At 35.6% G+C, this 23,561-nt stretch overlaps 1 protein-coding gene across 4 annotated transcripts in view; it reads left to right on the top strand.

Annotated features, from left to right (window-relative positions):
- The window catches only part of PRKDC (protein kinase, DNA-activated, catalytic subunit), a 166,211-nt gene that overhangs the window by 51,684 nt on the left and 90,966 nt on the right, over positions 1-23,561 (top strand). For all 4 annotated transcript variants that reach the window (XM_056823884.1, XM_056823883.1, XM_056823882.1 and 1 more), the window contains 8 exons: positions 907-1,001; positions 2,351-2,450; positions 4,362-4,495; positions 11,847-12,101; positions 14,688-14,911; positions 15,826-16,034; positions 20,271-20,403; positions 21,156-21,314. In XM_056823884.1, coding sequence (XP_056679862.1) covers positions 907-1,001; positions 2,351-2,450; positions 4,362-4,495; positions 11,847-12,101; positions 14,688-14,911; positions 15,826-16,034; positions 20,271-20,403; positions 21,156-21,314 — 1,309 coding nt within the window. The remainder of the gene's footprint in view (positions 1-906; positions 1,002-2,350; positions 2,451-4,361; positions 4,496-11,846; positions 12,102-14,687; positions 14,912-15,825; positions 16,035-20,270; positions 20,404-21,155; positions 21,315-23,561) is intronic.

Here is a 23,561-nt window from a genome sequence, read left to right as displayed (position 1 = left end):
CACAAGATCCTATTATATAATAGCCTTTTATGTCTTGACTATAAATAAATTTTATTCTATAAGACAAATTTTTTAGGCTCTTCTACACATCTCTCATTCATGTTAAAATTGTACATTTACATAAAGGAAAACTGATTATAATAATTTTCTCTATTGATTATTTAATCATAAATATTTTGAGGAAGATATAAATGAAGGCAATATGCTGCTCACCTAAAGTGTTCTTGTCATGGAGAATATCCAGCTGAGATTCCAAAAGCAAATTGAATTTACTTTATCTTTTAGATACTTCTGTTTGTGGGTCACATAAACATCCTAAAGAGGACCATTATAATTCAGAAGAATTCAGAGTTTTGTGACAGGAAAATCCACCAATGCCAATTTTCTAAGCTCATATGATAGGGTGAAACTGAGCCATCAGCACTTTCATCTTGGACAAATACTGCAGAAGGACAGTGATCTGGGCCAGGAGTCAAAAAGGAGTGTGCGCCAAATTGCCTTGGAAAACTTAATAGTGCCTTTGATAGCTCCAAAATTCTTCTCTGAAACAAAGGTCCTTCCTTTATTTTAAGTCAGATGTGCATTATATTATATGGTTGAGAAATGTAGACACTTGTTAAATAAACAAAATAGCATCTTTTACTAAAATCTGAGCTACCTTCCTCACAGGGGTGTTGGGAGGATGATATCAAATGCATATATATTTCAAGTGCCATACAACAATTATTTTGCCACAATTTGATGCATCCTGTCATGGTACTGAAATTTTTCCTTTTGGAGAAATACTTCAGCTACAGACCTATGACTTTTTATGTTACTAATTTTTAATATACATTTTAAAATGATTTTACTTTGGGTTCTCTTAACATTTCTTATTTACTATATTCAGTTTCTTTTATTTTACAGAGAAGAGGAGGCCCTAGTAGAACAGTTTGTCTTTGAAGCTTTGGTTGTTTATATGGAAAGTTTGGCTTTAACTCATGCAGATGAGAAATCTTTAGGTAAACTTTTTCTACTGTAAAAACCTACTGAGTATTTTCAATATAACAAACATCTTTTAGGAGAACATGTAGCCCATGAAAAATGAAACATTGTCTTAAAATTTTGATTATAAACTTAGTTTTGTTCCCCTTTAACAATGGCAAGTATAGGCCCTTTATGCTTTATGAGACATTGTTAAGAAGTTGGTTTGGACAAAATAAATCTTCACCTGGTAGTTAAGCTTCTGGAGATGTTGAGAAAAATTTTTTGGTTTTATTTTGTTTTAATGGATAAATGTAAAAAAAATTCAGTGTTTTAACTTGCTAGAGCTTTATTTATGTGCAATTTTTAAAAACCCTTATCTTCCATTTAAAAATCAATAATATGTATTGGTTTCAAAGCAGAAGAGCAGTAAGGACTAGGAAGTTGGGGTTAAGTATTTTGCCCAAGATCAATCAGCTAGGGAATGTCTGCATCCAGATTTGAACCCAGGACCTCCCATTTCTAGACCATTTCCCTTAGTTTTTCTCCATCCTTGCTTATCTTCTATAGTTTAACTTGGAAAGAATTGAAGAGGAAAATAGCTAAAATTGTTAATAACGATAATATTAAAGTATACATATAATTTTAACTTAGTTATGTCTGGCCTAATGGTATTAGAATAATATTGTGTAGGTTTTGTGATAGCTTAAAAGCCAATGACTCTCCCCTATCCCATATACTGAGTTCAGATTTGACTTCAGAGCAAGTTACTTGAGCTCTTTCTGCCTCCATTTCCTCATCCATAAAAATGGGCTAATATTAGCACCAAAGAATTATTGGGTGGCTCAAATGATATGAATCTGTAAAGGGCTTTGCAGACTTTAAAGAGTTGTTTAAATGCTAACTAATTATTATTATTTTTACATCTTAGCTCTGGTTAGGTGATATTACCTGTATTCTACTTGCTAGATAAGTAGTGTGTACCTTTGTAATTGGCCTTAATATTCACCAACAGTATGATAGACTCCTTTTTGACAGTGTTGTTTTTTGATTGATGACATATAGATTATATTTTTATTGCAAACATTTTAATTAAAGTCTGAGAAACATTAAAATATAGTGATACATAGAATGATTAACAGGGATGCACTGATATAGCAGAAGGAGTTGGATTTGTAATGTGAGCTTCAAATCCTGCCTCTGTCATCTACAACCTCTGAGTTGGGGCTAATTCACTTAACTTGTCTGGAACTCAGTTTCTTCATCTAAAATCAGGTAGTTGAGTTCTCAGGTTCCTTGAAGACCAGATTTTTGGTTCCCATAATAGAATTCGTATTGAAATTGTTTTTGTGCATATAGTCTAATTTTTTTTTCTCTTTGAGAATAGGTACAATTCAGCAATGTAGTGATGCTATTGATCACCTGACACGCATAATTGAAAAGAAGCACATCGCTTTAAATAAGCCCAAAAAACGGCGTTTACCACGGTTGGTATTATTCTTCATTTGTGCATTTAAAAAAAAAATCTTTATCTTCTGTCAGGCTCAATATTGTATATAGGTTCCAAGGCAGAAGAGTGGTAAGGGCTAGGTAATGGGGATTAAGTGACTTGCCCAGGATCACACAGTTAGGAAGTGTCTGAGGTCAGATTTGAACCTAGGACTTCCCATCTTAGGCCTGGTTTTCAATTGTCTGAGCCACCTAGCTGCCCCCTATTTGTGGCTTTTTTAAAAAAAAAGTAAAATCATCCTTTTTAAGCCAATAAGTATTAGAAAGAATTGTATAGTTTTTAGTGTGTAATACTTGGCTCTAAGTATATTTGGCCTTATTGAAGTAGAGAAAGCAATTTTTTTCATTAAATTCTTTCTCTCTTATGCCTATCCCTTATTGTGCTGAGGAACAATTATAGAATTTTATTGAATGAAATAGACCAATGATTCAATTTAGTTTAATTCGGTGAACATTTAATTTAAGTCCTACTGAGGATATAAAGATAAAAATAACAGTTCCTGCCTTCAGGTAGCTTACATTTTAATGAAAGGGGACAGCTTGTACATAAATAAATTCAAACCAAATTGACTGATTTGTCCAATAACTGGGGGAAGTCAGGAAAGGCTCTGGGTCAGAAGTATATGAGAATTTTAAGTGCTAGAAGTGAGAATGGGGCACCACTTGTCCGTAGGTGTTGGAGACAGAAATAGAATGAAGCCAAGCTTGAAGGAAAGTTTGGTGGCCAATTTGACTAGAACCCAGAATGTGTAAAGTGGAATAAAAGAGAATAATTGTAAAAAGAAACCAGACGAGTGACTTTTTACTTAATCTTTGAGACAACAGGGAGTCAGTGGAGATTTAAAACAAAACCCTCTTATCTTTTGTCTTAGAATCAGTACTTGGTACTGGATCTGAGGTAGAAGAGTGGTAAAGGTGTTTGGCCGTTGGGATAAAGTGACTTGCCCAGGGTTACATAGCTAGGAAGTGTCTTAAGGCAGATTTGAACCCAGGTTCTCCTGTCTCCAGACCTGCTGTTCTATACTTTGAGCCACTTGGCTACCCCTGCAGTGAAGATTTTTGACTAAAGATCTGCCTGAGGAAGATTGCTTTGGCAGGTGGGTGAAAGATGAATTGGGAGGAGAGAGATGGCCTAATGAGAAACCAATTAATAGTTATTGTAGTTGTTCGGATGAAAGTTCATGAGAATCTCAGCTTAGAATAATATCTGGAGAGAAGAGGACAAGAAGTCAACCAGCAAAGAAGTGTTTATTACCTGCTTATTGTATCCCTGGCCCGTTCCTAATCATTGGATTACAAAAAAATGGCAGAAACATAGTCCTTCCCCTCAGGAAGGTCATCCTCTAATGGGGTAGAAAACATACCCAAAAGTGTACCTACAAAATTCATGCAGCTGCAGTGAAAGGTAATCTCCAGGGGAAGGCACTAGACGTGGGCAAGACTAGGAAAAACAAGCTACAGAATGCTGAATTGGAGCCAGATCCAGAAGGAAATCTGGAGGAGGTGGAGGGGAGAGCATTCTAGGCTTGGGAGGCAGCCAGAGAGAAGGCCGAAAGTCAGAAGGGGCAGCGTGTGTCATTGGAGAAGGGCAGCCTCCAACACTCACTGGCTGTGTGACCTTGGACAGGGTGCTTGTTGGCCTCACTTTCCCCATTTGCCACATGGGGATAATAAAAGCCCCCATCCTGCAAGGTTGTGGGGATCAAATGAGGTAATAATCCTCAGGCTCTTAGCACAATGCCTGGCACAAAATAAGTGCTGCATCAATGTGACTGATGATGATAATATGATCTCATTTTGGGGTCTTGAAGCACATTATTGTGGGTTCTTAGAGTGAGATTAATGCCAGTAATGGCCACTAATTTGTGACTATTGTCTTGTTATTTTAGTGGATTTCTACCTGTTCAAACACTGTGTTTACTGGATCTTGTCAAGTGGCTTTTGGCACAATGTGGACGCCCTCAAACAGAATGCAGACACAAATCCATAGAACTTTTTTATAAATTTGTTCCTTTGCTACCAGGTACAATGGCCAATATTTTGTTATGACATTAATTTATGTGGATATTGAGGTTCATTAAAAAATGTTTGCTTTTCTATCAGTGGAATGATATTTAGCATATTAGTATTTAGTGTGTATGGTTTAAAGTAAATCTATTCTAGCTTTGTGACCTTGGGCAAGTCACTCAACACTCTTTTGCCTTGAATTTAACAGTATTGATTCTAAGGCTGAGGCTAAGAGTTTTCAAAAAAGTTAACCTATTGACTAAAAAGAAAAAAGAAAGGGACAAATGGGAGCTATTGTATGATGGTATAGAAGATATAATTTTGAATTTTTAAACTTTTTTATTAAATATTTCAATTATTTCATTCCACTATAATTTTCACTTTTTGTAGTTCACTTAGTTGTACTTTAAAAAACAAAACTATTTGTTCAGACAGTATTCAACATTATTTTCAGTTAATATGACATTGTAGTGGACAGTTGTTGAAATAAATATGACTGCTGTGCTGTTTCAACATTTGATATTCTTAAATGTCTAGATAGTACCACTAAAGAATCTTAAAAGTAGAAAGAAGTTAATCTGGTCCTCCAGGGAAAATACTTAGGCCACTAAATGATGATATTTAAAATGTCTTTCTAAGAAACCAATGCATTCATTCTTCATTCATTGTTAACATTGGATAACCGGAAATCTACTTTTTTTTTTTAAACCCTTACCTTCCGTCTTGTAATCAATACTGTGCATTGGCTCCAAGGCAGAAGAGTGGTAAGGGCTAGGCAATGGGGGTCAAGTGACTTGCCCAGGGTCACACAGCTGGGAAGTGTCTGAGGCCAGATTTGAACCTAGGACCTCCCGTCTCTAGGCCTGGCTCTTAATCCACTGAGCCACCCAGCTGCCCCCTGAAAGCTACAACTCTTGAATCAAATCAGTCTCCCATTTTATATGAGATGTAAAACAGATACCAAGAGTTAGTTTCATTTATGCCTGCAGTTCCTAGAGAATAGATTTAGTGCCAGAAGGGACTCAAGGGGCCCTTTTAAGTCTGACTTAATTTCATAGATGAGAGGAAACTTGAATCACAGGGACCTTCATTGATCTTCCAAGGATACAATTTGTAAGTTATAGGGGCATTATTATCACCCAAACTTCTCAGACTTAAAATAGAGGATCTTCTACACTCTGCTTCACTTCTTGCAGTGGAAGTCCGTAGAAATCTTTATCAGCAGCAACCAAAAGAGGTCACAAGGTAATAGATATTGCTGCATAAAGTAGATGACCCTTTTTTCTCTATATGGGTGATAGTACTCAGTTTCTATAGAAGGAAATTAACATTTTTTCTTTGTTGAAATGGAAGGAAAAATAGTTTTTTTGACAATGATACTTTTAATTTTACACAGGAAATTAAATACGTTTGTATGGCAGGTTTTTTTTTTAAACACAATCTTTTGGGCACATTGTTTCTTTTTTCTTCTAACCCTTCTCTTCTGTCTTAGAATCGATACTGACTATTGGTTTCAAAACAAAATAGCTGTATTGACTAGGCAATTGGGGTTAAATTTCTTGCCCAATGTCACACTGGTAGGGAGTGTCTGTGGCTTGATATGAACCTAGAACCTGCTGTCTCCAGGCCTGACTATCCACTGAACCATCTAGATGCTCTATTCAAATTGTTTCTTAAAAAAAAAAGAATTTTTGCCTCACAGAGGGAATAAATAGTAAAATTGCTTTTTAACCTGTATCAATTGTACAACACTGAGTTGTACTTGACATCAATTACATAACAAATTTGTATCTAGCTAATAGCATTTCCTTCCTGACCTGTCCATTCCCATATTTTCTCTGTGTTCATCTTTGTTCGTGTATATCTATTGTGTATATTCCATCATTTCCTGCACATGTTCAATGCCTCTCCCTTTCTGCCACTCTTCCTCTCTTTTTTTTCCCCAAGAATGTTTTCATTTTTAAAATATTTTTAGAGGCAGCTAGGTGACTGAGTAGATAGACAGCCAGGCCTGCCTGGAGATGGAAGCCTCAGATACTTCCTGGCTGTGTGACCCTGGTCAAATTACTGAGTCCCCATTGGCTAACTCTTACCACTCTTCTTTAATACACAGTATTGATTCTAAGATGGAAGGTAAAGGCTTAAAAAACATTTTTTTTTAATTGTAAGCTTCAACACCAAACTGTGTATGTGTGTATTCATGTTCAACACTCCTTTCAACAGCCCTTTCAGATAAAGATTCATCTGATGCCAGCTTCTCCCACTCCTTGCTTCATATTCTTGTATTCTTCTTACATACTCCACTTATGATTAATAGCAAGTTCCATCCCTGTTTTCCTACTTTCTAAATTTAAATATTTTCCTTCTCTTTAGTCTCCTCCCATCTTTAAAGCCCTTTACAACAGAACCAGTCCATTCCTAGATCCTTTATTTTTCTTATTAAACTTTTTGAATACCCTTTGAAGACATTAAAATTCTGAAGGGACTTTTATTTTTTTCTCCCTCTATTAGACTATTTAGCTCCTCCTCATCATATATCTCTTTCCAGCTACTCAAATAACTTTACCTTTTAGGTTTTTCTGAAATCTTTTTTTTTTTAATTTCTAAGTCCCTACATGGCTTTTGGTCTTTTCACTAGAAATCCTTGAAATTCCTTTTCCATTAGAAGTCCCCTTTTGCACAGTTATTTATTCTTGGTAGCAAGCTTCTACCTTTTACCTTTGGAATATTTTTTTCTATTAAGTTTTTTTTTTTTAATTTGTTCCACGATTCATGATTTCTTCCTCCCTGTTCCTGGAACTGATAAGCAATTCCACTGGGTTATGTGGAATTACCATTTCCATTTTTGTAAAGAGTATTTAAAACCAAAACTCCAGATCACATATCCTTATAAACAAGTGATAAATCATATGTTTAGTTCTGCATTTCTGCTCCTGCAGTTCTTTCTCTGGATGTGGATAGCATCCTTTCTCATAAGTTCCTCAAAATTGCCCGAATTATTGTATTGTTATTAGTAGCAAAGTTAGTTACATTTGATCTTCCCACAGTGTTTCAGTTTCTGAGTACAATAGTCTCCTGGTACTGCTCATTTCGCTCAGTATCAATTCATGGAGGACTTCCCAGTTCTTCTAGAAATCCAGCAATTCATCATTCCTTATAGCACAATAGTATTCCATCACCATCATATACTGCAACTTTTTCAGTACCTTTGGAATATTGTATTCCAAGATCTTTTTTGGCTTTTAGTAGAAGATATAAGATCCTTATGTTCCTTAATGTAGTTCTTCAGTATTTGAACAACTTTTTTCTGGATGCTTGCTATCTTTTTTCTTTGAAGTAGTAGCCCTAGATTTTGACTATCACTTTCCTGGGATATTTTGGTGGAATGGTTCTTTTCAGGAGATGAGTGGTAGATATTTTTGAACCTTTGTACATTTTTACCCATTGGCTCTAATAAATCGGTGATGTTACATTCAAGATCTCTAGAAATATAGTACTTTGGCCTTTTTAAAAAAGGGTTTTTTAGAAATCTAATGATTCTCAAATGATTTATCTTTCCTTGATTGGTTTCTAGGTTAGTTGTTTTTTTATATCAAATATCTTAAAATTTCTAACATTTTCCAGTAGCTAAAAAATTCTACTTTACTAAAAAGAAATTCTGACTCCTTTTTAAGATAACATATAATGACTGATAATTATTGCAAAAGAATCTTTTTTTTAGAAAGCTTTAAGTGCTCAAAAATAATGACTTTTGGTAGAATATCTCCTTAATTTTGTTGTGACTATTGTAATCTATATTCCATTCCAACATTTTTGCTCTAATTTTTTTTTTCTGTCTCATGGAGTAATTTATTTCTTTTGGAAACTATTTGTGATTTCAGAGAGTCTGTTGAGTAAGATTTGCTGCTTTCTTTTTGAGGCTTCTTGTTTTTCTAATTCTTTCTTGTCCTATTTGCCTGTTCTTTTTTTTCTTTAAAAGAAGCTTTTATTTCTTTTTGTGTATTCATAAACTATTCTTTATAGAAAAATCAACTTTTTTCCTTTGAGTCTCTGCATATAGTAGTTATGGAATTAATTTCCAATAATTTTTATACTAATATTTTTAAAAGAAAATTTACTTATTTCTCCAGTTTTATTCCCTGATTTGGGATTTTATACTAAGGTCTAGGCTTTTCTCCCTGCTCTGCCTTTCCATATTAGTGATCTTGTCCTGAGTTCCTTCGATTCTCATATAGACTTCCACCTCTATATGTTGGACCTGCCCTGATCTTTGAGACTCTCCCTGATGTTTCAGGACAGAATGTTTGGACTCTTAAACCTGTCCTTATTTGAACATTATGGCCTTTTGCCTTTTGGCACTTGAGTGGTCACTGATCTGTACCTCTCCAGGATCTTCCAGGATCCCTATTCCATGACTTTCTCACCTGGGCTTCAGACACGGAACTTTGTAGGTTACTCATGTCCCTGGTAGTCTTTGGTCATCTGGAATGCTAGCCTTGCACCAAAGGTACCGGGAGAACTTTCCTGTTGCCCTTGGGCTTCTGACTGACCACTTGTGTAGTTCCAAAGTGTAGTTTCTCCTTGGATTTCTTGATCATTACTTAGTCTGGTGAAAAGTTCAGCATTCAGCTATAGTAGGTACATGGGGTCAGGATAGACTGCCTCTTGTCATGAAATTGTCTTCAGACCTTTTCCTCTTTTTCTTCCTCCTCTGACTATATTGATTGGCCAGAATAGAGAACTGAAATATTTAAGATTTAAAAAAAAATTTTTATTGAATACATTGTTAATTTCTTGTGAATTTTAAAACTTGAATGAATAGGACATATAAAATTTATTTTAAAAACTCAAAATACTAAACTAAGAATTTTTTTATTTTATTTTTTTATCCTACGAGTCAGTAACTCTTCCAATGTCCCTCTTCCCAATCAAGAAAGTCATACATATATATGTTTGTATATGTGCAGAAGTATATTAGATATTATTCACTAGAATCAGAATGATTTGATTTTATTATACAAAGTAGAGGTCTTACTGATTTTTTTTTTTGGTTGTGTCTTTGGGATGCCACAGTATTAAAATAGCTTAAAAATTGCAATTTATTACAAAGAAATACTGACTCCCTTTGGAGATAACATAAATAATATCTCTGATAATTATTACAAAAAAATCTTTTTTTTAGAAAGCCTTTAAGTGCTTGAAAGTAATGACTTTTTTGTAGAATATCTCCTTAACTTGGTTGTGACTATTATAATGTGTGTTTTGTCTTGGTATGGTTCTAGGATTTCGTCTGTATGGGGTACTTCAACTATGGAAATTTCCTCCATTGAATAAAGTGAATTATTCAGGGTCTCATAGTTACTATACATTGGAGGTAGACTAGGAACCCAGATTGTACTATTAAATGACCACAGGGTAGTTATTAAGCATCTTCTATGTGCCAGACACTGGGGATAGAAAGGCAGAAATGAAACAGCCCTTGTATCTATGGAATTTATTTTATTAGAGAAACTATAAATAAATATAATCATATAAGTTTTATAGATATATAAAATCCAATTGGGAGGTTGAAGAAGGAAGGTGCTCACAACTGGGTGAATCAGGAAAGGGCTCATGTAAGAGAACAATTTGAGGTCAGCTTTGAAATTGCATATTTCTAGAGGCAGAGGTGAGGAGAAAATGTTTAAGAAGAGAGTGTTTTCCAGACAGCCCTTACAAAAGCACAAAGATGGTATGTGGTTGTTATTTGGCAGCCAAAAAAGTCTATGTATCCAAAGTGACAGGAAGACAGAGTTCATGAATAGAAGTAATTTGTAACAATACTGCAAAGATAAACCAGGGCAGGCTTCGAAGGGGCTTTCGGTGCCAAACAGTACAGTTTCTCTTTGATCTGAGAGCTAGCTGTTGGAGTTGATTAAGGGAATGACAATGGTGGACTTGTGTGGTCAGAGTATACTTTTGCTATCTGTATGGAGAATGGATGAGAAAGGTGAGAGAACAATTAGAAGGCTGTTGTAATACTCTCGGCTGTGCGATGGGACAGAAGGGATGGAAATGAGGAACGTGTGGAAGTAGGAAACTGTAGCGAGGGAGAGTGGGTAGCCAGAAAGGAGGTTGCGAGGAAGGGAGGAAGAGTGTGCTTTCAATAGAAATTGGGAAATTCAGAAAGGGTTGCAGGGAAAGGGAGTCCCATACTGAGTTCTGTTCTGGGCATTTTTATTTTGAGGCACCTGAAAGACCACCATGTGGAAATATTTAATCCGTGGGGATTTGAAGCTGGACCTCTGAGAGACTGAGGTGAAATAGATACAGTTTGGGGGGTTATCTGCAGAGAAATGTTAATTTAACACAGTGGAGTTGATGACGTGACCTTGTGAGAGAAGGGGAAATGGCTCAGGAGACGGTCTTAGGACTTGGGTACTTTTAGAATAATATAGAGATAATGGAGTAAGGAGTTGGAGGAGCAATCAGAAAGGGAGAAGTAGAACCAAGAAAGAAGAATATCATGAAAAGCTGAGAGAAAAGAGGATGGTCATCAGTATCAGATGCTATAGGGAGGATTCATTTTCATTCTGTTCTGACATGCTGACTTTATTCATTGGGGCAAGTGAGGTGGCACAATGGATAGAATGCTGGGCCTAGAGTCAGGAAAACCTGTTTTTAAATCTGGCCTCAGACTTTTACTAGCTGTGTGACCCTGGCCAAGTCACCTAACTCCATTTGCCACAGTTTCCTTGTCTTAAAATGAACTGGAGAAGGAAATGATTTGCAGTGTGTGTATCTTTACCAAGAAAACTCCAAATGGAGTCACAAAGAGTTGGACATGACTAATAATAGCAAAAATAGTAAGATTTTAACTGTATGGATATAGATAAATATATCCCTTGTAGTTAGGAAGACTTTGGTTGAAATATTATCTCTAATATTATTACTGGTTGTGTGATCTTGACCACATTTTAATCTTTCAGTTCCCTAAACAACACTTTAAGTAATGGAAGAGTTAACCCTCTGAATTACTAGCAGTTTCTTCAAGTTTCTTGCACCATGAAATAAGGAGTCTGGAACAATAATTAGAAAAATATATTTATATATAAAGAGAAGTGTATATATAGAAAGTTAGCTTGATTATGTAATGTATTTGTGACATTGGGCATGGAAAATACCTGAAAGATATTTGAAATATTATAAAACCTAAAATAGTCTTATTTTGATTAGTTTTATATTCCTAAAATATTGAAATTTTTATTTCTGTTCTTTGCTGCTTTTCATTCATCATAATAATTTGATTATAAAACACTATAAACTTGGTTCTATATAAAATGTTCTGATTTGGGTAATATTAAGTCTTTTTTTCCTTTTTTATCAAGGCAACAAATCTCCATCTTGTTGGTTGACTGACATTCTCAAAAAAGAAGACATTTCTTTCCTTATAAATAGATTTGAAGGAGCAGGGAATGTTAATGACCATTTGTCAGGAATCATGGCTCAACCTACACTCTTTGATTTGCAAGGACCTTTTACTTTAAGAGCTGTTGTGCAGTGGATGGATATGCTTTTAGCAGCTTTGGAGTGTTATAATACATTTATTGAAGAGAGAGCTGTCAAAGCACAAGAGATACTAGGTAGGTAAAATTTGTGCCCTGATTTTTCATTTTTAGTCTGGGAAATTTTTTATTCCATTTTAGTCCCACTGTAGACTCTTAGAAAATGGGGAAAGTGTGAACTTTGGGGCCCAAAACATTCCAGCAGAGCACTTCTTTTAAAGGCCAGTCCTGCTAGTCTGCCAGCATCAGGTAATTTGGCCATTGGATTGTATGCCTATCACAGGAGCCTAGCTAATTTTAGGATGCTCCTCATCAGAGGTTTGGATATGTGGTAGCTAATTTTTTGATCATATTAATTCATAAAAGCCAACTTCTAAGACATAAAAGATTTTGAATCTAAATTGGTGGAGGGAGTACACATACCAATGAAATCACAGATCCTTAAAGAATTGATTATTATATTATATATATAATTATATTAGTGGACAGCTGGGTGTCTCAGTGAAATAAGAGCCAGGCCTAGACATGGGAGATTCTGGGTTCAAATTTGATCTCTGATACTTTCTAGCTGTGTGACCCTGGGCAAGTCACTTAACTCCCATTGCCTAGCCCTTACCCCTCTTCTGCCTTAGAACCAATACCCAGTATTGATTCTAAGACAGAAGGTAAGGGTTAAAAAAAGAGTTGAATTATTAGATTACTAGAAATAAGGAATAATGTTTTCTTTTTTACCTTCCTGATATATTTCTAGAGTTTTAATTTATATAACATTAAAATATATATAAAGACCCTTGGGTTTTTCTTCCATTTTCTATGGCACTGTGTTTAATTAGTTTATGCCTTCAAATGCCTTAATGTCTTTTAGAAATGATAGGATTAATTTCTATAGAACTGTGGTTTACTACATGAGCCACTGTTCATTCATAGTCCATGGTCTGAAAAAATCTATGTATAAGTAGTCAAAATGTGGAATATCTTGATTTTTTTGGTGAATCAAAAAACTTGATAAATTGATGTCTAGGTGAGTCATTCCAGCTGGAAGAAAAGGGAAAAGTGATAGTTTATTTTGAGTGACTGGAAAGAAATCCACAAAGCATTATTTTAAAGTATTATGGCACTTAGGTTTTAAAAGTACTGAAACTAGAATCCACTATCTCCTTTATCTCTGGAATGAGGTGGTTTTCTCATAGGCATGGTGCAATAGAAGACAATAGTAACTGAATGAGTTTATAGCCCAAAAGTCTTTTTTTTTCCCCTTCCATTTCCTCCCACACAACCTATTTTGACCCCCTTTTCTAATCTTCTTTTTCTGTTCATATAATAGGGATATGTGGCTGAGAAAGAAGTAGACTAAAGGGAACTTTTAAAAAAATCTGACTTGTGCTCTTCAGGGTCTTTTATTCCTAATAATCCAGAGATCAAAATGTAAAAGAATTGTTGTCTCAGTGAGATTTAAATGATACCTCAGTTGAAAGATTTTAATTTCATATAGCCAGATGGTTTTATGATTATAAAATTAAGTATTATTAGGCTCTTGAGGCATTTTGCATTTAAAAGTCCTCAATTACTTCTTAATATACCTTTCTCTTAACAGCATATTGTGTTGTCTCTGAACTGGCCAGAGATATTTTGCATTTTCACTTTTTATTTTTATTTTATTTTATTTTTTAAAACCCTTACCTTCTGTCTTGGAGTCAATACTGTGTATTGGCTCCAAGGCAGAAAAGTGGTAAGGGCTAGGCAAATGGGGGTCAAGTGACTTGCCTAGGGTCACACAGCTAAGAAGTGTCTGAGGCCAGATTTGAACCCAGGACTTCCTCTCTCTAGGCCTGATTCTCAATCCACTGACCCCCCCCCCCCATTTTCACTTTTTAAAAGAAATTTAATAGTCTGAAGTCTAAAGCTAGAAAATGCTTTATAAGATTTCATTTTTATGTTATTTTTAATTATATATTTTAGTCTCTTAGCTTATTATCATAATTTACATTTTTATTTTAGAATCAGAAATTGAATAATGTTTGGAGGAAAAGATAAGATTATATGTTCCAGCTTTTATTGTGCCATTATAGAAGCAGAAATTTTGATCAAAATCAATCTCAGTCATCTGGTTCTACTATGCTCCCTAAAGAAATCTTCACTATAACATATTCAATGTGTGATCACCTGTCTTTTGCTTGCAGAATGAGGGGAAACCTGATGCAGCCCATTTCAATGATTGCCCTAGTTGTTAAGAAATTTTTTCTGATATTCAGCCTGAATTGTTCTCTTTGGAACTTTTTTACTTTGCTCTTGTCTACCTTCTCCGAGGCCAATTAAAACAAGACTGGTCACATTTCCATATGACAGCCTTTCATGTCATTGAAGATTGCTGACATGTCCCACTCTCTTTTACCCCACTTCTTATTCTCTGCACTAAGCTAAACATCCCTAGTTCCTTCAGCTGATATTTATGTGACATGAATTCAAAACTCTTTTATCATCTTGATTATCCTTTGGATGTTCACCAACTCATAAACATCTTTCTTAAATTGTGACAGTTTTTAAAATGTAGTACATGTTTTATTGAATCTTTCTATGAAGGTTCTTCGGTTTAGAAAAAAAATTGGTACTTGTTTTGAGCTAGAGAATTTTGAAATAATTGTAAAACTTATGCAATTATTCTAGGTACAAAAGCAAAATCTTCATTTTTAAAAGCCGTGGGCTTTTTCTTAGAAAACATTGCTCTTCATGATATTAGAGCAGCAGAAAAATGCTTTGGCACAGGTGTGAAAGGTAACATGTTCAGCCCACAAGAAAGAGAAGAATATAATTACAGCAAGTGTACAATTGTGGTCAGAATTATGGAATTTTCATCAATGCTTCTAAATACTTGTCAAGATGTCTGGAAGGTAGGAACATCACATAGCAATCTTTTTAAATAGATGACTTTTATTATACTAATTTTTTTAAATTTAATTTTATTTAATATACTTGTGGTATAGCATTTTCCAATATTAGAATTCTTTAAAAACATTGCTTAGACAAAAGTTTAAGTAATTAGCCAAATAATAATAAAAGTTATAGGGTATTATAGGAGGCTAGAATCAAGCTGCGAGGAGTTGCTCAGATATCTTCTCATCCTATGATTTTGATTATTGTTAATTTAGTAAAGATTAGAAGCACACAAACTATAAATTAGTGAGACATTTAAAAGAAATACTAGTATTTATACATTCAAAAGGATTATCATCCAAATCACTCAACTTGGGAGGCCATATATCTATTATAGTAGTGCTGCTATTGCCTAGACCGTTTTTAGATCTAATCTTTTAGAATTGCCTTCTGGGCTCTGAGAAAAAAGCCAAGATAGTTGAAAGAGGCCCAGCTGTTCTAATAGATCAAACTTAATTGCATTACTTAATGATTGATATGGATGTAATAGGTAAACATAATTGTAACAATTTTAATACTTTGGCTTTGTTTTTATTCACTAAGTAGCCTTAAAGTTATATTTCCAGATTACCTATTAAATATAGGTTTTTATTTAGTATGTTTTGTGTTATCCTTTAGCAACTAATTATGTTTGAAAGGAAAAATAAAATGAAATATGCATATTATATAAATTTCCTTGAGTAAGAAGAAACATAATGACTCATTTGATTCTCATCATTCCATCCTTTGTTATATTTTATGATCCTGTGATCTTAGAAAGAAAGGCCCTTTAGCCCAGTTTTTCAAATAGGAAATTAATTAGGTTATGGTGTTATAGAAGGATTATAATTGTTATCTAAAACAACTTATTTAATTTGAATCATTTTTACAGCTCCTTGAGAAGGATTTACTTAACACTTACTTTATGGACCTCCTGGTCAAAACATTGTGTGACCCATCAAGTATTGGTTTTAACATAGCTGATGTGCAGGTAATGAATAATCTTCCCAGTGTCTGTGTGAAGCTCATGAAAGCCTTAAAGAAATCTCCATATAAGGAATCTTTAGAAATCAACATAAAGAAAAGAATAACACCACAAAGGTAGGCATTTAAAATAAAAATTACAACTTATTAATACTAACTTGAAGTAAAAGCTATTTACTTTTTAATGCTGTCCAGAGTTAGGAGTGGCATTTTCTATGTTTCTTATGTCTCAGATGAGTTACTTGAACCTTCTTTAGGCTGGATGCTTCACTAGGACGTTCAGCTAAACAGGTTCAAAACCAAATTCATTGTTCTACTTAAACATGCTCTACTTTCTGACTTTTCTATTCATGATACATTTTGGCTCAAGACTTCTGTATCTTAGACTCTTCTATCTGTCTTTTGTTTCATAGCTAATGAAAAGGTAAATCTTATTAATTCTACCTCTGATTAAACTATTTTGATATTGACCCCATTCTTTCCATTTCCCTGTTAATTTGGTCTTCTATTACCCTTCCCTTTACCTTACTAGTCTTTAAACTTTTTTTTACCATCAGTAAGAAGTTTTGAGACACATCCTCAATGTGTATATTTACTTATCTAGAATAATTATGTATATTGTGGAGCTTACACAAAAAATAGGAGCTTAAGAAGATAGAATAAAAATGAAATATTTACTCCTTAGAGCCAACAGAGAGCCATTGGCATTTATTGCATAAAGGAGAGACATGTTTAGGCCTCTACGCTATTAAATTATGTTGGTAGTTGTGTAGAGAGGGGAGAGACTTTGAGGCAAGAGTATCCATTAGTAGCCTGTTATAATTACAAGCTAGGGGATGATGAGGGCCGTATGTAGGGTCATGGTTGTAGAGTAAAAAGTGAAGGAGACATAAAAATAATGTTGTAAAGATAGAAATGTATGAGGAGGGGGCAGCTGGGTAGTGTGGAAGAGGCATGAAGAGAGAGAGGACTTACAAGATAAGACAAGCATGCAAGAAACAAAGCTGGGGACCTGATCTGCAAACCAAGGGGAAGATTCCAAATGGAATTTTCCCAGGAGAGGCAGTTGGGAGCCTGGCCAGAGGAGAGAAACTGAGACTTTGGCTCTGGGTTTACTGACCAAGGGAGAAACCTCTTCTCTGGGTTCCTGACAAAAAGAGACTGGCTTTTCCTGACCTAGGCAGAGAGAGAGACCTTTGTGGCTTTTGACAGAGTCTGAACTTGAATTACTCAAGCAGAGATTATTTGACTAAAGAAAGAAGAAAAATACTTGTCCTCCAAACTCTCTGATTGACCCTGAGTCACAGCTGTGGCTGGACTGACATTTCCCACACAATCCTAATTCTCCTTGCAGATTAGGGACACCCCTATCCCACTCACCTTCAATTTCTATCCTATCCTATCCTATCTTTCCCAATAAACCTCCTTTCCTGAGAAAAAGAACAAGAGTATCATCTCTAAACCTCACAGTTCACCTTTGAGTTACATAGAAAGGTGACTGACTAAGACCAGGGGAGGGGAAAGGGTGGCAGGAGGGCTTCAGATGGAAGGCTGGGAGGTGAAGGGTGGCATTGAGGGAGGAAGAGGTTAGGAAATATCTTGATTTACTAGCCATTAGTGATCAATAGGCAGCTCCAGAGCAACCCCTCTAGCAGCATCTCTCTATCTCTCTCTCCATCTTTCAAAGAACTTCTGTATCCATCATAACAAATAGGCATCCCTCAGGTTTCTCCTAGCAGCTCTCTAGTCTGCCAGAGTACATTCCAGTTATTACAACTGGAAATAGTCACACAGATTATCCATTTTATTACAGTAGCTCAGTGGATTGAGAGCTAGGCCTAGAGATGGGAGGTCCTAGGTTCAAGTCTGACCTCAGACACTTCCCAGATGTATGACCCTGTCACTTAACCCCCATTCCAGCCTTACCACTCTTCTGCTTGGAACCAATATTGGTTCCAAGACAGAAGGTAAGGGTTTTAAAAAAAAAAGAAAGGAAGAAATGTATGATGAGATTTGGCAACTGATTGGATGTGTGATGTGGAGACTGAGATATTGAAGACAGCATTGCAGTTGAGAACTTGGGTTATTGGGAAGAGATTGGTGCCCTCCATAGTAGTATGGAAGTTTGGAGGAGGAGTAGGAATGAGTGAGGATAATAGAATGAGTTCTGTCATGTAGATTACAATGTAGCCTTTTTAACGCATTCCATCCCTCCCAGAACAAAAACTGGGAAGATGGGACTCTTACTCATGTATCAGTTATAAGAGTGGTTGGCATAAACTGTTACAGATAAAAGAGTGGTTGCCATAAACTGTGACCGCGGAAATATGGTTTCAAGACAGTGTCTTGAGTTAAATCAAATATAAAGTGGTCGCCAGGGGAAAATTCCCAAATATGAAATATACCCAAGTCAGCTGGATTTTAAGGAGATTTTAATTAATACAAATAAGGAATTAATGAGAGAGAGAGAGAGAGAAAGAGGAAACAATGAGAAAAGGGCTAGGCCAGCCTAGGCCCAAGCTTTAAGAGAGACATCAGTCAGTCTTGATTTATCAACTCACCACAAGATCCTTCTAAGCAAAACTCTAGTGTTCATAGAAACTCAGCTATTCCAACTAGTCCGAGCTCCAATTCAGCTTTGGCAAACTTTATTTTCAGAGGCCTTTTCTGACCTCCTTTTAAAGAGAATTTTCTCCTATGTCACCTCCCCTAAGTTCTCACATCTACCAATCATGGTAGATGTTTTCCAAAGGACAGACCATTCTTAATTCACACCTGAGTAGACTAAACTTTTGAGTAATTCACACCTGAGTGGACTAAACTTTTGAGTAAGTTCACACCTCTTTGCCCCTTACAAGTTTGCAAGTTGCCCAACCTTCATAGGTACTTAGCACCTTCCTAAAAATAGACTTAGCTTAAGGCTTTTGCTTCACTATAAGTATGAGTTAAGTACTTTTTCATTGTTCAGTAAAGAGTTTACAACTTTATCTTCCCCTAAAGTATGCTTGAGTATGAGTGGAGTAGAGTTCTCACATTCCTGATCAAGTACCTTCATTTTTTAAAATGGGGAATGGTCTTAACCAAATCTTTTGAAGTAGGGTCTGAGAATTTTTAAGATTCACACTCAGCAGTCCTGACCTCTGCAGGGTACATACAACAGCCAGCAGCTGATTGATGGGCAGAGGGAATAGATGTGCTGCAGAGTCTTCCCAGCATCCCCTCTGCTGCTAGTGCTACGGGCAATAGGGGCAATGGTTGGATTATAAGTATCTTTAAAGAATTTTGTCTAGTTTAGAAAGGTAGCAGTTGGGAGATTACACAGGATAGGAATGGGATAGATTAGAGAGAGCCTGGACACTAAGGTTTGATTTTGTTGGAGACAAGCCCTGCAATAGCTATTGTGAAGAAGCTAGATTTCCTCCATTTCTGCAGCCTCCAACTGGCTGGTCATGTAGCCCTTGAGGTGTGGTCTCTCCCTCTTCTTTGGAAGACACTGGTTTAAACTATTGCAGTGTAGAGTCTCTCTCTCTCTACTTGTTCTTATTCCCAGTTGAGCATATATGCTGCTGTTAGTTCATCAGGGCTTTGACTGTCCTAAGCTGTATGATTCCTATTTTGGAGAAGTTTGAACTGTCATGAGGACTGGAGAAAATATCTAGTCCTCTGCCTAAATTCTTTGTATCTTTTATAATATTTTTGTATGTCTAATGACTCCTGTTAGATTATTAAACTTTTGAAGTAAGTCTTGAGACATAGACATAATAGATATCCAATCTGTTGAATTAATGAAGTTATCTAATGAAGTTTGTTAATGAGTTAAGAGCCCAAATTGAAAGCCTAGACCCTCTGTTGGAGAAGCCATGGTATGCGTGCACAGCTAACCTTGGGGACCTCCTCTGTTCCCCCTCTTCCCGGAGCCTGAGGACATTTTTTTGCATGCCCCACCCTTCTGTCTAGCTGCCCAGAGGGAGCACTTTCTCCCTCAGCTCTCTCCTGTCCTGCTGGGATCACAGACAGCTTTTGCCCTCTGGGCACTCAAACTGGGAAAAGGTTTGCCAACCCTGGCCCAGATCTAATCATAGATAAGAAGTGTATATAAGATACATATCAAAACACAAGCAGCAGCTATATAGCCACATGCCTGGAAGTAGCTGCACTTTCCCAAGCTCTTCTCTCAGAAGCTTTGGGATCATGCTGTACCAACCATGGATCAGATCGCAGGACTGGCAGAAAGGTGTGCCAGGTAACCAGCAATTCCGCTTACAAATGAATCCAGAGAGCACAAATTTAGGGATAGAATTTATTGAAGTCAAAAACTAATTTTGTTTTGTTTTCTTTTTCTTACTTGGCCAGCATTGAAGTCATTTGTGATGTTGATTTGTACAATCCAGATGCTAGATTTGATAGAGCTAATCTGGCTTCTATCCTGTCAGCATGTAAACAGCTTCATAAAGCAGGACTTTTGCATTCCACAGTACACTCTCAGGTAAACATTGTCATGGTTTTATGTATTTCATGATTTTATGTATCTTTTCATTTTATTATATTGCATTCTTTCATTTATTTATACCATTTGTCAGTAATCTTTAATGTATAAAGAACTTTTTACTTCAAATCACAAAAATATTTAAGGTATTATCAATTTATCTTGTTAGGGACACAGGCATACAGTGACTTGCTGAGGATCCTACAACCAGGAAGTGCCTAGGACCTCCTGTCTTTAGGCCTGGCTCTCAATCCACTGAGCCACATAGCAACCCCTCCCTCTGGATTTCCAATTTTTTACCAAAACAAAAATGTATTGACTATATTTTTGTACACATGAGACCATTCTCAATTTTTTTTTAATCTCTGAGGTATACATCTAGTGATTGTATCTATGGTCAAATGATATTTGAATAGTTTATTGACTTTTTTTCAAATTGATTTCTAGAACAGTTTGATCAATTCACAACTCCACCAACTAATGTGTGCCTCCCTTCTCCCAAAGCTCTCCCAGCAGTTACCATTTTCCTTTTTTTCATCTTTGCCCGTCTAATTTGTATAAGGTAGAACCTCAATATGTTTAATTTTCCTTGCTCTTAGTATTTTTGATAGCTTAGATTTCTTCTCTTGAGAACTGTCTCATCTCTTGACAAATTATATATTGGAACTTTCAAAACAAAGAACTTTTATAGAAAAAAGTTTATTTCTATAATAAGTTTTAATACTTTATTATTGAATATCTGTTTATTTTAGGTTACAGATCTACCCCATCCAATTGGTTCTAAGCTCCTGTCTGTTGTTTATAAAGGCATTGCACCTGGAGATGAGAGGACTGCTCTTCCCTCACTAGAAATCAGTAGTAAGCGATTGGCGAGTGGACTTCTGGAGCTGGCCTTTGCTTTTGGAGGATTGGTAGGAAAAAAAATTTGTGATTAGTTGTGTACCAGTTACAGAAATAGGGAATCACTCCCATTCCATTTGTTTCTAAAAATAGAATTTAGCACTTGAGTAATTTTCTCTCTCTCACGCTTTCTATTTCTCTCCATATATATGAATATATGAGATATATATGTACATATATATACATACATATAGCATGTATGCATATGGATCTAATATTAATGGAGAGAAACAGAAACTGGAAGGGGCCGTGATTAGAGAAAAGCATCCTGGGTGCAGAAGAGAAGCAATGGAAAGGGATGGGAGGGGGAGATGTGGCATCATGGTTGAGGAGCAGCAGGCTGGCCAGCCTGTGTGGCTGAATATTAAATCCATAGAGGGGAAGAGGAATTTAGAAGGCAGGAAGGGCAAGGCTGTGGGACCGCGATGCCAAAGGACAGAGACAGGGAGAGTGAGAGGGAGGGAGAGGATAGACAGAATGTTCTTGGTCATTTGAATGTTCTCTTCTATTAGAACATGTCATCTTCTTAAGGGAAGTAACTTTGTTTTTGCCCTTATTTGTATCCTGAGCATTTAGAACAGTGACTGGCACATTAATAGCTCTTAATAATATCTAATACATAATTATAAATGGCTCTTAGTAAATAAAGTTTGCTAATTGACAGTATACTTCATAGTTTTAAGCATATATAAAATGCACTATTTTCTTTAAAAAAATTAAATTCATAACTTCTGATAACTTACTCAATACTAAATATTGGTTCAAAGGTGGCAGAAGAGCAATAAGAGCTAGGCACAATGGGGGGTTAAGTGATTTGCCCAGGGTCTCACAGCTAGAGGAAGTATCTGAGGTCAGATATAAACCCAGGACCTCCAGTCTCTAGGCCTGGCTCTCTATCTACTGAGTCACCTTACTGCTCTAGAAAGCACTTTTCAGAAAGAGTTGAGAAAAGAAAAAAAAAAGATAATCCACAAACTTATTGAATATAGTACTTTTTATATAGAATTTGAGAATGATTGTTTTCATTTATTAATAGTTCTTTCATTTGATAGTATTTGAAAATTGTTTTAAAATTTTCTATGTGGAAGCACTTTTGGGGGGAAATTTTTGTTTAATTAATTTAGAATATTTTTCCATGGTTACAAAATTTACGTTCTTTCCCTGCCCTCCTCCAATCCCCCTCCCATAGTTGATGCACAATTCCTCTGGGTTTTATATGTTTTTACATGTGTCCTTGATCAAGACCCATTTCTATACCATTAATATTTGCACTAGGGTGATCATTTAGAGTCTGTATCCCCAATCATATCCCCATCGAACCTTGTGATCAAGCAATTGTTTTTCTTCTGTAGTTCTATTCCCACAGTTCTTTCTCTGGATGTGGATAGTGTTCTTTCTCATATGTCCCTCAGAATTGTCCTGGATCAGTGCATTGCCGCTAGTAGAGAAGTCCATTACATTCGATTATACCACAGTGCATAGTCTCTGGGAAACACTTTTTTTAAGTGGAAAGAAAAGAGAAAAATATAATTTAGTGTCTTTTAGTGTACAAATACTAATCTGTAGAATATAGAAAATTTTAGTAGTAGCATTCCCTCCAAACAAATGTGTAAATAACCTTTTAACCTTGCTGGTTTTACATAATGTAGCAAAAAAGAGCACTGAACTTGGAGTCAGAAGTTCTGGGTTTTAATTCTGGTTTATTCTGGCTCTTTTGAGTAAGTGGATGACCTTGGGCAAATCACTTTCCCTTTCTGAGTCTCATTTTCTTTCATCTGTAAAATTGGAATAATTTTCTATATTCTAGGGAAATTGTGAGTTTTAAAAATTTTTTAAGAGATCAATATGAGCTCTTAATGTAAAGGAGATTTTACCATATAACATAAAATATTGGATTAATAGAAATAACAATATGGTTTACATAGTTAGGAAAATGTTACTGCATATGAAATATGGTTTAATAATCTGGTACTTGATTACTTCAAATGACCTGTGATTTCAGTAATCCATTTACTTCCACCTATAAACAATGCAATGTCTTCACATCTTGCTAGGTGAGGTAAATTAAAAATATTACTTTACAATAAAAATGCATGCATTCTTTCAGCTTTAAGGTCACAAAATGCAAAAGAATAATGTTCCAACTAACTTCTAACTAAATAATTTCATTTAGTGGTTTTTCCTCTTGGTCTTAAATCTTTGGAGCAGTGAGATAAAACTCTTCTTATTTGTAATCTCTTTAAGAATTAAAAAAGGGG

The sequence above is a fragment of the Monodelphis domestica genome, chromosome 3 (genome assembly GCF_027887165.1).
Source record: "Monodelphis domestica isolate mMonDom1 chromosome 3, mMonDom1.pri, whole genome shotgun sequence".
In the NCBI taxonomy this organism is placed as follows: Eukaryota; Metazoa; Chordata; class Mammalia; order Didelphimorphia; family Didelphidae; genus Monodelphis; species Monodelphis domestica.
The sequence above is the reverse complement of the archived record's forward strand: the minus strand, read 5'-3'. Positions and strand labels throughout refer to the sequence as shown.